At 29.4% G+C, this 16,893-nt stretch overlaps 1 protein-coding gene across 1 annotated transcript; it reads right to left on the reverse strand.

Annotated features, from left to right (window-relative positions):
- Positions 1 to 4,567: 4,567 nt before the first annotated feature.
- LOC125868399 (1-aminocyclopropane-1-carboxylate synthase 4-like) lies at positions 4,568 to 8,112 on the reverse strand. Its single transcript, XM_049549059.1, has 3 exons — positions 7,697 to 8,112; positions 5,534 to 5,694; positions 4,568 to 5,453 (listed from the first exon to the last, which is right to left on the reverse strand). Exons 1-3 carry the CDS (start codon positions 8,072 to 8,074, stop codon positions 4,568 to 4,570), a joined length of 1,425 nt encoding a protein of 474 aa, XP_049405016.1. The 5' UTR covers positions 8,075 to 8,112.
- Positions 8,113 to 16,893: the final 8,781 nt, after the last annotated feature.

The following is a 16,893-nucleotide window of genomic DNA, read 5'->3' on the forward strand; positions in this document are numbered from 1 at the left end:
TCATAAGTTGAAGGATTACAATCTAATACGATAAAACGGTCATAACAAAGTCCAAAATCATATAAAACATTATCTAGAGTTATTCTAACACCATTACGACTAAAAAATAAATAAAAAACAACGTCTAAAAGAACAAACATAAATACTAAGTTTCGTCAAATCTTTGGTGCATATAGGACGTCATGCAACATCAAAGAACGGCCACCACGCAAGTCTACTTTGCAAGTGCATATCCCTTTGACTTCTAGTTTAGCATTATTTCCCACGTAGATCCACCTTGATTTAGATGAAACTCGACGAAACTCCACAAACGTCTCTCTATCTTTACTCACGTGGTCAGTGGATCATGAGTCTACAATCCACACAGGATAAGATTCAGTTAGTAAAAAAGTGCTAAAACATATGTAGCACTTAGAGATGCGTTTAGAAATGCTACATTTTTGGGCTCGGTACATTCACGAGAAAAATGTCCCAATTCTTGGCAATTGTAGCACTTCATTTTACTCTTATCTCTCTTCTTGAAAAACCGTTTTCCTTTCTTCGAGTTTGGCTTCTTCTTTTTCTTAGAGGGTCTTTCTCCAATCTCTTTGTCTTTTCCAATTTTTCTTGCGCTTGAAGCCTGAGGATTTTGTACCACTTGACTCTGCCACAAAGGCATTAGAAGCAGCTTTAGCAGCACCAAGGCGCTCATCTTCCAGTTCAACATGGTTTGCAACATCGGAAAAAGTTTTGATGATATCATTATGGGTCAAGTTAACCTTCAAATGTTCTCAATCGTTGGGAAGAGACTGAATCACTGCCTGAATTTGAATTTGTTGTTCATCTGAAAGAACATGACCAACACTCTTGAGTTGAGCTATCATGTTTGACATCACCCTAAGGTGTTGTTTGATATTCTGATCATATTTGATAGTCAACTGATGGAGGCGGGTTACAGATGTACCCCCATACATTCATCGCAGATATGTCCACATAGCATGAGCAGTAGGGAATTTCTCACATTCATGTATGAGGTCATCAACTACAGAACTAACTATTATTCCATGTGCAGTGGAGTTAGCCTTTTTCCAAGCTTTGTAAGCTTCAAGATCCCTTTTGTGTTGTGCAGTATTACCCTCTTCTGGTTGATTCAAAACATGATTTATACCTTCCAAAAAAAATTCTCTTCCAGTACATATCATATTTTACAACTCCAGATGTCGTAATTATCACCGTTAAGTTTTTCATCTTTGCTTAAGTCAGCAATGATACTTTTTGATGCCATGTCTGTTATTGACATATAATTAGGCAAGAATTTTAATCAATTATGCATGCGACATACACATTCAAGCAAATTAATTCTCATAAAGATTTCATATTTAATGTAAAATCGAAAAGACATGTATGCATCCAATCATCATCTACAAACTAAATATTTAATCAAAATTCAAATCTAATTTCTTAGTATGTATAATTAATATATTGAAGACTTTGATAACAAGAATTTTTAAGTCTAATAACATAATTTAAGAGAAAAACAAACTACATAATTCATATCTTGAAAAACAAATAAGCAATAAAAATTTACAAGTAATTCAAAGACTGAAATCCTCCCGCAAGTCTTTAAGACAACAAATGTAAACCCTAAACCAAATGTCATGATAAACATCAGTCAATCTACTACCCCAAGGTTCATGGAGATCGTCTGTTAAATAAGTTAAGACTCTCCAATCTGAAATTTCCTTATAATCAGCCAGTTCAGCTCATTTTATTTCAAAAAGGTGAATAAAATCATGTGCTGACATATTAGGGAACATCTTCAATGACTCAAATTCTTTAAATTTTTTCTCTTTTTCCCTTCGAATGACCCTTTGGTTCCTTGACAGATTTTGTGTCACCCTTGGGACACCAATGTGTATGATTTCACGCCCTCAGAAACATGTCTTATGGCGGCTTGCTCTCCTACCTTGTCCCTTTGTTCAACTTTGAGAACTCCCACTTGGAGTAANTAAATTAAAAAAAGAAGTAGAAAACTTTAGGAGATTTAAGCTTTTTTAAAAAAAAGGGGAAGAAGATGAAGTGGGGGGAATGGGCAGGTTGGAGTCGGAGGCGGAGGCTGCAACATACATACTTTAGGATTTTAGTTTTTTTTTAAATTATAATTATTTTGGAGCCCAAAAGACACATGGCATCTTTTAAGACACGTGGCTTCTTTTAATTAGTTAGTTTGCCATGTCATGGCAAGTGCATCACACACTCTTGACATTTTTTTGTTGATTATCAAATGTGTCTAATAGGAACAATTTTTGTATAGGTAAAAGTGTTCAATAGGTAAAAGGTTGAATTAGAGTGTCTAAGTGAAATATGCGAACAACTTTAAGGGGCCGTAGATGACTTTGGCCAAAAAAAAGAAGGGAAAGGTTCACACGTTCCAATTGGAAAAAGTTGTGGGACCATTTTATTTTTCTTTTTGAATCCTTAACAAAAAGAATATGACTTGCTCCTTAAACTCTCTTCCATTTTAGTTTTTTTATTTATTAACAAAAAAACAGAAGTTGACTTTTCCAAGTTCTTATTCAACTCAAAGTCTTTTTCCTTTTCAACCTATAAAATAACTCTTTATAAATATTACTCATCTTCTCCCGTTACTTTCATGAAAAAAAAACGAGAAACAACAAACAAAACTTCAACAAAATTCCATGAAAGAACCACAAGGAAGAAAAAATACTCAGGTCAGTAAATCTTTTCTCTTTTTCCTACTCATAAAAGAATATCGAGTAACCAAAAGAAAACAGATCGATAATGGACAAAGATAAATATATTTATAATCATATTTCAAATTTCTCAATTCATTCAACCAGAGAATTTCAATCATTATTCAAATAGTGAACATTCAAACCTGACTTTAATGTCATTTGTTGGATCTATAGAAAGAAATCGACGAATTGTGTACCTTATCTTTTGCAGCGGAAAATCGACGAAATTCTTTTCTTTGAAGAATTGCTCCAAGCCAAACTTGAATCTCAAGGAAACAAGGTAAATGATTCACAAACTAAATATCTTTTGTTAGTGTCTTTTTCAATGAATATCTTTTGGATTTTCCCAACCTTGTCAAGATTTGGACGAAATCGGAGTCTTTAAGGTGCAGGAAAATCATGTAACAATCGGGTGAATTATTTATAAAGTTCATTTTAGACACTCCATGTAATCATGTAAGGTCCTGTTGTGTCATTTTGACAATTTCTTTACAATCAGCAAAAATATGTAATGTGTGTGTAATGCACTCGCGAATGACATGTAAAGTGTTTAATTAAATGACGACATTTGTCTTTTGTGCCTAAAATTATTCTTAAATAATGAATTTTGAGAAAAACAAAAAGTAGCCAATGAATCGATGACATGCTGCATTTTTGCCCACATAATTAAAAAAACATTTAACCAATTAACAAAAAATATTTTGCAACCTTCTAATTGTCTTCTCCCAAAGTAATTATTTTGCAGAAACGCTGCCCTACCCCACCCCACTTCTCAATCATACACCAACCCTTTTATTATAGAAGAATAAAGCTAAGTCATGAATTCACATTCTTCTTAATCAATAACAAAATAGTAAAATTGAATATAAATCATTAAATTTAACTGGAAAAAAAAATAAGAAAGCACTTACAGTGAAAGCAAAGTTTGAAGGCCAGTGAAGCCTTGAAGGAAGAGGAAAAATCACATCCACTTCCATATTACAATAGTAAATTCCTCCAAAAAAGAATTTCATGACTATTTCAATATTTAAATCTTGAAATAGGTCTTTTCTTAAAATTTTAAAACATTTGTTATGGATGGAGTTAAGCTTGAAAAATGGAGGCTGAAAATGGAGAAGAAGAAAAAGAAAAAAAATTAAAAATTAATTAAAAAAGCTTTTCAAGCGTAATAAACGAGTGGATCACACTCTCTATGACGTGTTTGTAAAAAGTGTCAAAATGACACAAAAAAAATTTACGTAAGATATTTAAAAATAAACAAAATCTAATTAAGATGTCTAAGTGAAAATTAATGTCAACTTTACAGTAATATATGACTTGGGCAAGGAAATTTGCTACAGGAGAGTAGACCCACATGAACATCCACTTGACTTCATTATTTATAATAATACATAAATATTTTGTCACCTTCTCCTCCCAATTGGCAAAGTTACTCATCCTACTTTTTGGTTTTGTCTAAAAGGGAGTCAAGTAGATAGAGAAAAAATAATTGTCACAAGAAATTATTTGTGTCATTTTTTCAATGGAAAAATATGCATTTGTAAAGATCAAATAAAAAACATTATTATTACTCATAATAAGGACACGGTACGAACATTTTTCATATAATTTTTATAACAAAAAAAAAATAACAAAAACTTCAATTTCTTCTTTATTTATAATATAAAAATATATAATAATTGTGTCTCTTAGCAATCAGAAAATTAGGAGACAACATATTCAAGCTCATAATATTAATTTTATTATACGTACTACTTTTCGTTCATAATATTAATTTTATTATACGTACTACTTTTCGTTCATGAAGTCTATATTGGTAAATCATTTCCCTTTCACTGTGCGTTCTTCACGATTCCATTTTCATTAATATCGTTATTAGCATCCACTAATATTTGAATCCTTTGGAGCGCGATCTCCACAGTTTGATCATCGATGTTTGCAAAACAGATTCGGAACCATCCTGCCTCAGGACAATGAAAAGAAGATCCAGGCGAGATGTTGAGCTTCGCGTTGTTTATGATCAATTTCCATAGTAACACCTCAGCATCAAGTGTTGCCTCTTTCAATAGACTCCTCAAATCCACCCAGCAATAAAGCCCAGCATTGCTTTTTAAACACTTAATTCCGATTTTTTCAAGTCCGCTAGTGAATTTCTCGTGCCTTTTCCTTAACCTCTTACCGCTTTCAGTGAGAAATTCTTGTACAAATTCATCGTCAGACAGCATGGAAGCTAAAAAATGTTGTGTCTCATTCAGATCACCAATGTTCGACCTTTTTCTAGCAAAATTAACGACATCATCATTAAACGAATACAGTATTCCCGCTCGAAATCCTGGAAGGCCCATGTCTTTTGAAAGACTAGACACAATATGAACCAAATTTTTATTAACATAAATTCCTTCGTCCTCAATGATTTCAGCGATGCTGACAAATCGTGGAGCATCAAACACGGTGCCAGCATAGATTTCGTCGCAAACAAGGTGGATGCTATGTTTGTTAGTGAAGATCAAGATTTTTTTGAGTGTGTCTCTATCCAAAACGGTGCCTAATGGATTAGAAGGGTTGGTCAAAATCAAGCCTTTAATTTTGATTTTTTCTTCTTGACCTTTTTCATATGCCTCTTTGAGAGCTTCTATAGTAATTTTGAAATTGTTGGAGCAATTGCATGAAATAGGTACAAGTTGTACACCAGTTCTCCAACATAAATCCCTATCGAATCTGTATTAATTTACGAATATAAATCAATAATTTGCAAAATATAAAAGATTATTATTACGCGGAATATTATGTAAACATACCCAGTGTAATAAGGTGCGGGGATTAAAAAAGCATCGCCAGGATCGGCCAAACAAGAAATGAGAGTCTCGCTAGCTGCAGTAGCCCCAGCAGTCAATACTATACGTTCAGCATCAAACTTAACATTACCCACTCTTGTTTTCTCCATTAATTTTGCAATCCCCTGCATCAACAAAATAAAATATGTTTTGGCTTAGTCTCATATTAGATGTGCATTTTACTAAAAATATTTGTCTTCTATTACTTGATCACTTACTAAATCAGGATAGAATTATTTTTTTTTTCCTATTTTACCACTAAAATTAATATGACCTTTGAAACTTTAAACATTTTTTGAAGATCTAAATTAAAGTTTCTTTTTTTTATGATTAAGACGTCTAATTTTGAATAAGCATCTGAATATTAAGATGTACATTAAGATCTAGATATACATATCTGAATAAACATCTAACTATTAAGATGTGGTCCATGGATCTAAACATTGAATGATTAAGACGTTTTGCTTTCAATATCTGAATAAATATTATAAAAAATTCATTTCAACAAAAAAATTACTTATTGATTAAAAAATAATATTTTCAATATTTATATTTGATTAAAAAAATAAGTTATATGATATACAAATATAAAATTATACATATCAGTATAAAAATTATTACTCCCTCCGTTTCAAAAAGAGTAGTCTAGTTTGACTTGACACGGTGTTTAAACAATAAAGAAGACTTTTGAATCTTGTATTCCTAAATTAAAGTTATATCAAATGTACAAAATTGCCCTTTAATCTTGTGGTCTTAAATATGTTACGTGAAAAGGTGAAACTTAAATGTTACCAAAAAAANCATTAAGATCTAGATATACATATCTGAATAAACATCTAACTATTAAGATGTGGTCCATGGATCTAAACATTGAATGATTAAGACGTTTTGCTTTCAATATCTGAATAAATATTATAAAAAATTCATTTCAACAAAAAAATTACTTATTGATTAAAAAATAATATTTTCAATATTTATATTTGATTAAAAAATAAGTTATATGATATGCAAATATAAAATTATACATATCAGTATAAAAATTATTACTCCCTCCATTTCAAAAAGAGTAGTCTAGTTTGACTTGACAGGGTGTTTAAAAATTATAGAAGACTTTTGAATCTTGTATTCCTAAAGTTAAGTTATGTCAAATATACAAAATTTCTCTTTAATCTTGTGGTCTTAAATATGTCACGTGAAAAGGTAAAACTAAAATGTTACAAAAAGAAAAAGAGGTCACTCTTTTTTTTTTAAACAGATGGAGTATAACATGACTTTTTTTTTAAGAATTCAGCATAAACATCTTTTCAAAAAAAAAAAAAATCCAACTAATCAAATAATAAAGAAGGTTTCATATTATCAATGCCTAATGTATATTCTAACTAACTAGAAAAATCAAAGAATTCTTATTTTTTTTCCCAAAAACCTTAATCCAGTTCTCTAACTTGTGAACCTCTAGTGTCATCCATGCTTTTTTGTAGCTGTAAAAGTTGTACGGTATAATGGTTCTTCTTATTCAAGGTCGTCTATTGAGACAGAGAGATTTTTCTTTTCATGCCAAATTTTTTCTTTCAGTTGGAACTGAAGATTGGGGTGGAAAATTATTAAGAGTTACATCACTTTTGTAACCAACTAGATCTTCAACTCCATCAAGCGTGTGTGTATATCTATAACAAATATCAATACACCCAAAAAATGTTAATATAAAAAAACACTTATAAAAATTATAAAAAAACTTGTCAATTCAAAATGGAAAAATTTGATGTTTGATTGAGAAAATAGATGAAGAAAATTTATAGCGAGAGAAAACAAAGTCACACAAAGAGCAAGAAAAGCAACCAGCAGATATTTTAAACCATATTAAATAAGTCTATATGGTATTTAACATTTTCCTATAGATCTGATTTGTTCAAATATTTTAAGATCCATTAAGAAGTTTTTTCTTTTAAAAAAAAAAATAAATGTACTTAATGGATTGAATCTAAATGATTAAGATTCAGACCTAAAAAATCAAAGCACTTAATTAGTTAAATATGAATGATTAAAATTCAGACATTCATTTAGTGCAAATAAATAAGGCGTAACTGCCCATCTAATATTGAATGGAGGATCGCAAAATAAAGTACTTACATTAATTAAGCATTCAAACAATCCATGATCTTGATTTGTGATTGAGAAAATGAAAGCTTGTAGATTTCTCTTATTCCAATCTTCAATCATGTTAACTGAAAGCTGATTTTCTGCTAGACCCAGTTGAATAATCCCATTCGGGTTATCCTTGAGGTCGAAAGGATCTTTGTCGTATGCTTTCCATCCCTCAAAATATAGTGAATTTTCGCCATGTTGTTCGTTAGTAGCCAGTTCAGACAAAACTACATTACTCGTGATTAAGAAAACCTCTCTAATAGCCAGCAAATTACGACGCACAAAATTGGGCAGCAGTAGTAGTAGTTGGTAGCAAAGTTGCAACTTTGCGACCAATAAGAAGAACCCATTCATAATAAACATTAAATAAAAAAATAGCTAGTGTTTGGTATAGGAAGAGAGAAAAGGTATTTTTCTTGGTAAGACAATAAGCAGTATTTATAGATAAAAATGAAGTGACCTCAAGTGAAGTATTGAGTGTTGGGTAAATTGTTAAATATCTTATTTCAATATGTTGTCATATATACATACTAATTTCTCTGGATACGTACTTATAATAATATCAAATGTCTATGCAAGTATCAATAATGCACATATTAGTGTTACCTGAATCAGTAATTCTTCCACCCTCGTATTCAATTTCAATTTTACTTGTGGTGCCAACTTGAGTGGACAACTCCAAAATTTGTAATTTTCCTTTTGTCTCAATATGGATCGTAGAATAAAAATTCTTCATAATTACCTGATAATTTATATATATATATATATATATATATATATTAGGGGTGTATATGGTCGGGTTGGTTCGGATTTTTCAAATATCAAATCAAATTATTTGTGTTGGATTTTTAAATCTATAAACCAAACCAATAAAACTCAGGTTTTTCAACCTCGGGTTTTTTTAAATTTTTTCGGATTTTCGGGTTTTTCCACTAAAGTATTCATACAAACATATAATTTACTTGTATTTCAAATATTTCTTCAATCCTACCAAAATACAACTATCTAAGGTGTTTCTTAAGAATACAACACAAACAATGATATGATTAATGACACTAAAATATCCAAAAAAATAATAATAATGAAATCGCGTAAAACAAATATTGCAAATTAACAAGTCATAATGAAAATGATCATAATTTAAAGGGATAAGGGTCTGAAAAATACTCCAACTTTGGTCGGATTTGCTGTTGCGATACTAAACTTTCATGAGGACCTATTACCTCCCTAGACTATTTAATACCGTATTTTAAACATATATATTTGCCCACGTGGACATAAAAAATAATGCAAAATTATAAATAGTAATGTGTCCACGTGGGCACATATATACCTTTAAAATACACTATTAAATAATTCAAGGGGTAAAAAATATGGTTTTAAATAGTCTAGAGAGGTAATAGGTCCTTATGAAAGTTTAGTATCGCAACAACAAATCCGACCAAAGTTGAGGTATTTTTCAGACCCTTATCCCTAATTTAAAAGTACTAAATCATGCTAAAATAAGTTTAATAAGTATTAGTTACATGAATAAATATTAAAGGAAATTAAAATTAGATTATATACTTTAATTGTCTAAACCAATGTAAAACCAAAGAACAAATATTCAATATTATTATCATTCTAGTGTTAAATTGATTTTCTTTTTGCATTAGTATTAATTTGATTTTGATTTAAGTTTTACTATAGTTACCAACATCTATGGGCTATAATCTTTATAGAACCATTCAAAATTCTAAGTTTCAAACTTGAAATAATATATTAAAAGATAAAAACTATGAAAAAGTATAAGAAATATTTAAAAATTATATCAAAGTAAATATTTTTATGTATAAAATAAAATTTTAAAATTATATATATAATGTCGAGTTGGTTTGGTCTCAGGTTGGTTTTTTTTAGTTAAAACCAAACCAACCCAAATATAGTCGGATTTTTTTTCAACACCAAACCAAGTCAAACCAACCACTAGTCGGGGTTTTTTTTCAATTTGACTCGATTTGCGATTTGGTTCAATTTTTGGTTCGATTTTATACACCCCTAATATATATAATGCATACGAGTTTTTAAATTACAAAACTAGTTTCCATCTCTACGAATTATAAGGTCCTAAACCCTATCAAATGATAATTTTGGTTTATGATATTTTGAGTTATGATAAAAGGAGGAAGCAGCAAAAAAAAAAAAGAAAAAAAAAGGGAAGAACGTTGAAGTTTATACCGACTTATTCTCCATTATATATGGATAAATCTGTATGACTGTATAACACAGTGAAACGTGGGAGCATTTTATCTTGTACATGGAATTCAAATTTCAAAAACATTTAATAAATCAATTAGTTTTTTTGTTAAATTACAATTTTTTAATATTTTTTAAAAAGTGTGTAAGTAAAAATAGTTGCCTATACTACTTCCACCATCTCATATTAATTTAGTTACCCTATGAAAAATATATGTTTTAAATTATTTATTCACTTATTAAATCAAAATAAAATTAATTAACTTTTTCTATTTACATCAATAATTAATATTCTTTGAAAGCCTAAACAAACATAGAAGTTCCAAGACAAAGTCATAAAGTTGTAATATATTTTTCATAAATTATTTTATGTCCATTAATATGACTATATGAGTAAATGATAAATTAGTAAAATTAACTATTTTATTTATGATTTTTAGAAAAGCCTATAAACTATTCCAAGATTTCTTATTACAACACATTTTCCAATTAACCCGCTTGGCCCCAAATAAAATTTGGGAAAATTTTGGAAAAAAAACTTGAAATCTTTTTGGTCAGTGCGTTTGGTTACATAATTAGGCACATATATTTGTTAAGAGTTCTAAGTTTCCAGATATTAAAAAAAAAATGTTTTTGGGTCAAATTCTAGTATTTGGGAATTTTAAAAAATAAATAAAAATTACCCCAAACTTTCATATTTTATAAAAAAATACTCATAATATTTATCTACCATATCTTTCTATTACTAATAACTAGATTGCTTCTTTATCTATTAAACAAGATGCTCACCAATCATATTAAACATCTCTATCTATTAAATAACAAAGGGATGCGATATCATTTGCAGGACTACTGGGAAAATGAAAAAGATCCTAAGCATGATAAAGAGTTATTTAATTATAGACATGTCCCTTTGCGTAATATAATTAAAAGAATATTTGGTGCGTGGAAAAGTAGATTTAGAATACTATGACAAGACATGAACATATAAATTAGACATGCAGGTGAAAATAGTAATTGCTTGTGCCGTATATTATATTATTTTTGCGTGAAAATCAAAGTAGTGATGAAATATTCAGTGAACATGAACGTGATGATATGATTATTGCTAAAGATGATGAACAATCAACTTAAAGTAACAACAGTGATGAAAGCGTGTAGAGAAGAGATTGTTTGTAAAATGTGGAAAGATTATATAAAGGATTAGTTTATTACTATCTACTCCCAAAGAAATTGAATTCTAATTTGAGTGACATAATTGAGATAAAAGAACAATTTGTTTTAATGGGTTATAATTATAATCAAATCAATGACAAATTTAAATATGTGATTAATGTATTGCTCTTGCATATATTGTTATTTTATTATTGTTGATTGTCATCAATTATGGTGTAAAGTTATTTTTTAACGGAACATATTCACTATAAATAGATAATCCATCTTTAGATACATATTTATCTTGAATGAATTATATTATTTAGAATACTCTAGAATCAGTAATTCTTCCTCCAATCAAAGAGTGTGTTTGTGCAACTTGGGCTCCAGATCTAACATGTGCGTATAATACAATATGAAAAAACAAATATCAAATATGAAAAGACTGGTGGAAATAATTATTAAAAGTCGTTTTGTAGTTGATTAGAATTATGTAAATATTAATAATGCAGATATTAGTGTTATGTAGGTATTAGAATGTCTTGGAATCAATAATTCTTCCATCAGTCTCATATTCAATTAAGATTTTTTCATAGATTATTTATATAAATTAAGTAGAATTTTATAACAAACGCATATAACAACAAAAATCAACTATGAGAAGACTAATCCAAATAACTTATTGATAAATAATTTGGTAATTGGTTAGAATTATATAAATACTAATAATATATGTATTAGTTATTATGTGGATATTAATCATTTCATCTTCAGATATGACAAAGGCAATTCATCATAACCTAGCACACAATTAGTTTTTTTTTCTCTTACAAAACTAATTTCCATCTACGAATTATAATGCCCTAAATCTTATCAAATGATAATTTTTGTTTATGATAATTTAAGTTGTCTTCTAGTAATAGGAGGAAACAGTCGAAACGATATTTATATTGTAAAAAAAATCTGATATTTAATGAAGTCAAAGAAATAAGCTGGAGAAAGTAGGCTATGTCAGTATCGAATATTCCTTTAATTTATAATCACACGTGAATAAATTTGTACGACTTTGAACCGACTAAACTGTGCAACTTGGGGAATTTCCAGAGTCTGTGCTAAATAATGGAGTATTTTTTTGTTATTCAAAACATTCTGTGGATCAATTAGTTTTTTGTTAAATAATAACTTTTAAATATTTTTTAAGAGGCGTGTAAAAGAAAGAGATATATAATAAGAAAAAATAGTAACTTTAATTTTAATTTTTTCCATCTCATATTAGTTGATTATCTTATAAAAATATATATGTTTCAAATTACTTATTTACTTATTAAATCAAGATAAAATTAACTTAAAAATATCATTCCACACTTATAATTAATACTCTTTAAAAACCTAAACAAAAAGGCCACACTCACCTGCACCTGTACATCATAGGCATGCCTTAGTTGGCAATCACATCAGATATGCAAATATTCCAATAAAGAATTTTGTCATTAAAAAAGATTTAAATTTGTTTGGCCTTTACTACCAACCAGACAACTTAATCTTTGTTGATTAAAATTTAATCCAACTTTATTAGATTATAAGTAGACTTAAACCTTGTTTGGATGGTTATTACCCGACCTATTATATCGTATTGTATTGTTGGTTTAGATGCAATATTATTTGTTTTAATTGTTACTTAAATTCTGTTGTATCGTATCCTTTAAATTCATCGTTAGATAACGACGAAAAGACTTATTTTATGTAATAACCGATTTCGTGTGATTGCGCCGTTGTCTTAATATTTTCTTTTCATTTTCTCTTAATTTATTATTTAATAATTGTATTTCATCTTTTACCTTACGTTTTCATAGTAGTTCTACCATGTACCCTACTTTTCTTGTAGTTTTATCATTCAAATTGCCGATGTGTGACATTATGTAACAACAAAGAACAATACAATTTATCCAAACATTACATTCATTAAAATAATATAGTATGATACAGTACAACACAATGCAATACAATACGATATATTATGAAACAATACTCCCTCNATCTTTTACCTTATGTTTTCATAGTAGTTCTACCCCGTACCTACTTTTCTTGTAGTTTTATCATTCAAATTGCCGATGTGTGACATTATGTAACAACAGAGAACAATACAATTTATCCAAACATTATATTCATTAAAATAATATGGTATGATACAGTACAACACAATGCAATACAATACGATATATTATGAAACAATACGTAACAACAGTCCAAACAAAGTGTAGGGATCACTTCTCATAAGTAGACTACACAATCGTGTTTAGTAGCGTGCATTTCAAAAAATAAAGTATACATTAATTTTGTTTATTAGTAATATCTTGTTTAGTAGTGCTAGACTTTAATGTATGTATTTGTATATAATTAAAGACACAACTACCTATTAAAATCTTTTCCACCATATTTAAATTGTGAACAGTATTTTTGTTAAGAAATAAATTTTTTTAGACATTATGCAATCAATATTATTTTTTAATACAACAAACCAAACATTACATAAAGAATAATTTCAACATATATAACTAATGTAAGCATAATTAATAATTACAATCAACATTTAGTGATATCAACAACACTAATCTATCATATTCAATATTATTCTTATACATCGTACCAAATGATCCCTCACTTCTACAAGAATTTAGATCTATAATATATAAGAGAATTTTACACAAATCTCATAGTGTTAAGAGCTAATTACATCTTATCCCCACTCTTTTTCAAATTACAAAAATCCCTTAAATTTGGGGGAATTCAGATACATCCCAAAACATACCGGTTTTGGATACGTCCATCAACGTCCCGATACATTCCATCTCGATTTCGAATACATCACTCAACATCCCGATACATTGTGTAAAGTGATGTATTCAACTAATGCATCGCATAAAATGATATATCTGAAAGTATAAGAGAGTAGAAATTTTTATAATTTTTTCAAATGATAGATATATTTTTAAAAATATAATAAACTAAGTTATATATTTAAATAATTTTTCGCAATAATTTTTTTAAAATTTAAACACATATTCAATGTGTCAATACTATTTGACTGATAATGAGTTTGTCAAACTGTAGTGGTGATCTAGATGAAGATTGAAGAGGACAACTCTTTCTTTTCTCTTTATTTGTTTGTTTTGCTTTTCTTTTCAGATTGGGCCTAGTTATTTGATGTTAGGGAAAATTATCTCACACATATATTCACACTATATATATATTGTTTTATTTAAAAACTAAAAACGACGGTGTTTTGAGAGTCGCCACTTAATTTTTAAAGTAAAATTAAGAAAACTATCATTTTCAAAAGACTAAAAACAGAAATCTAATAAAAGCTTAAAAGGGGTTCGGGATTCTTATTAGTGTTCTAGAAAGGATTTTAAAGCATCTAGAACACCCGCTCATACGGTTATCCGGCAATTAATTATTTGGCTAAATTTATTTGACTTAAATTAAATTGAGCAATTTTTATGGTTAGGACCATTTAAAGGGAGAAAGGGGAAATATTAAGATATACCTGAGTGCAATAGTTTACAAAATTATAATTTTTTTTATCAAAGAAAGCGAGTTCTTAATCAGTTAATGTTTTTAGAAAATTGGTTCAAAATGACTACCGTTCGGAAAATTAAACTGTAGTAACCTTAAGACTAACAATATAATGACAAATAAACAAATATGAAATAATTTAATAAAGAGAGAAAATGGGCCCAAGTCTGGTTTACTGTTCACCTAGGCCAGTACTTGGGCCTAATTTCACTTTTGACTTTTGGCCCATTAGAGCCCACCTGTACCTGTCATGATGACTAGCATAATAATGATTTTTTCTTTGGGCTTTTGGCCCAATTTCACATGTCCTAAAACTATCAAAAGAATACTCAAATAAAAGATGGGGCTTTAGCCCAATTATAACACAATACAAGAGCTGGAATTTTAAGAGGGCTTTCAGCCCATTTTTGGGGTGTATCAAGCTAATATATCATGTATACAACCCACGATTTCGCTCCGAACACTTGTATTTCAACTTCTGGAGACCTATTCTTCGATTGCATTGACTCGGTTGACTCGATAAAGGAAAGCATTGGGTCTCTTTGTCCTATTTTGAGATGCAAGGGAGAACATGTGGAGTCCAAATGACTCAATCCGAGAGAGCTCATGCATAAACAAAATGAAAGAGAAGAATTATACTCAAATTAACACTTATATAGATACTAAACAACGAAGAATAGATAATTACTCAAAATAAAGAAAACAGAGAAACATCATGTATTTAAGAGGAAAAAGACAGCAATGATTATTATCTAACATATGTGAAATACCACTGTAATGATAAAATGAAAAAAGATACTAACTATTCTTAACACACTCAACATGATAAACAATTAAATATGCTAAGCACCTATCTTAAGTACTTATTAAACCAAAAGTGTATTTAAGCTAAATTTTCAAATTCATAGTCAATGGGTGAAACAAATCACAATAGCAACATAATTAAACTCTTGTAAGTAAAGCACAAATATTTATCAAAACTTTGACGACAACTACTTAGACATTGATTATATGCACCAGATCTATTCAAGAAGGTAACAACAATATTGTAAATAAATAAGCTTAAGCCAAGATGACTGGGAACTAGGAGAGCCTCAAAATAATTTAAGAGAAACCAAGGAATAAACCTATCTTTAACTTGGAATATGTACTTCAAGCAAAATTGATTACCGAGAATGAAAACTTGTAAATTCATTTCTTCTTTCTCAAATAAAATAAAGAGAGGAAAGATAGATAACTTAATCAACTAAGACAAACCAGTAGATATAAAATTTTCATAAAATTGCATATCTTGAAAACTGATGAGAATAAGCATATCATTTACAAAAGCAGAGCTGGACATTTTAACATCAAGGATGTGATCATGTTAACTACTGGGTTGTGAGGAGCTATAAACAAGTATCATAGGTTAAAATCAAAGAGACACATACATCAATACGGTTATGCGAGAACAAAGACTAGATTCTACGAGATTAGTCTAACATGGCTGAGAGGCTACTATGATAGTCAAAACGGCAAAGAACAACCAATACACAAATAAACAGTGAAGCAACAGAACATATTGCTGGCACACTAAAAAATGCAATTGAATGAACAATAGACCATTTCAAGCAAACTAATTAGATTCAACAAACTTTCAGAACAAGATCAAACTATATCAAAACTAAGAAATGAATTTAGAATAGTGCTTCACCATATCACGTACAACAACTCATAACGTCAACATTAATTAAATGAAAGCCCACTTTTGGCATCTTAAGACATCGAAAACAAGGAAATATGGATTCGAACATCCAAAACCAGCATATGAGACAAAGACGACGAAATAAACTCGGAACAGAGGAATCCAACTACACTGAAATCGCTTAAAGAAGTCACACTATAGCAAACCATCCAGAACTCAATGACAAGTATTAGCAAACCAAACAAAAGCACATCTATAGACGTCACGCTGGAGTAGAAAAGATAAGGAAAGCATTACAAAGGCGAAAACATTACCTTCTTCCGGGCACCGAGCTGGAAAACGAGCTAGCAACAACGATCATTTACCACCGAATACGACTCGAACACAAACAACAGTGGAGATGTTTGGGCAGAAATATCAAACTTAAACACTGAAACTAAGTATCTTTTCTGTTTTTCTTGAAGCGTATTTAGTATGTATTTTAGTTATTTTCTGCTTAAACTATTCTTGTATATTTTTCTCCGTTTAGAAT

This window comes from Solanum stenotomum, chromosome 6, assembly GCF_019186545.1.
Source record: "Solanum stenotomum isolate F172 chromosome 6, ASM1918654v1, whole genome shotgun sequence".
Taxonomy (NCBI): Eukaryota; Viridiplantae; Streptophyta; class Magnoliopsida; order Solanales; family Solanaceae; genus Solanum; species Solanum stenotomum.

Coding starts and splice junctions, on each gene's coding strand:
- LOC125868399 (XM_049549059.1), bottom strand. CDS start 8,074: ATGTTTATTATGAATGGGTTCTTCTTATTGGTCGCAAAGTTGCAACTT. Junction 5,695..7,696: donor TGTTTGAATGCTTAATTAAT/GTAAGTACTTTA, acceptor TTGTTGATGCAG/GGGATTGCAAAATTAATGGA. Junction 5,454..5,533: donor CCCGCACCTTATTACACTGG/GTATGTTTACAT, acceptor AAATTAATACAG/ATTCGATAGGGATTTATGTT.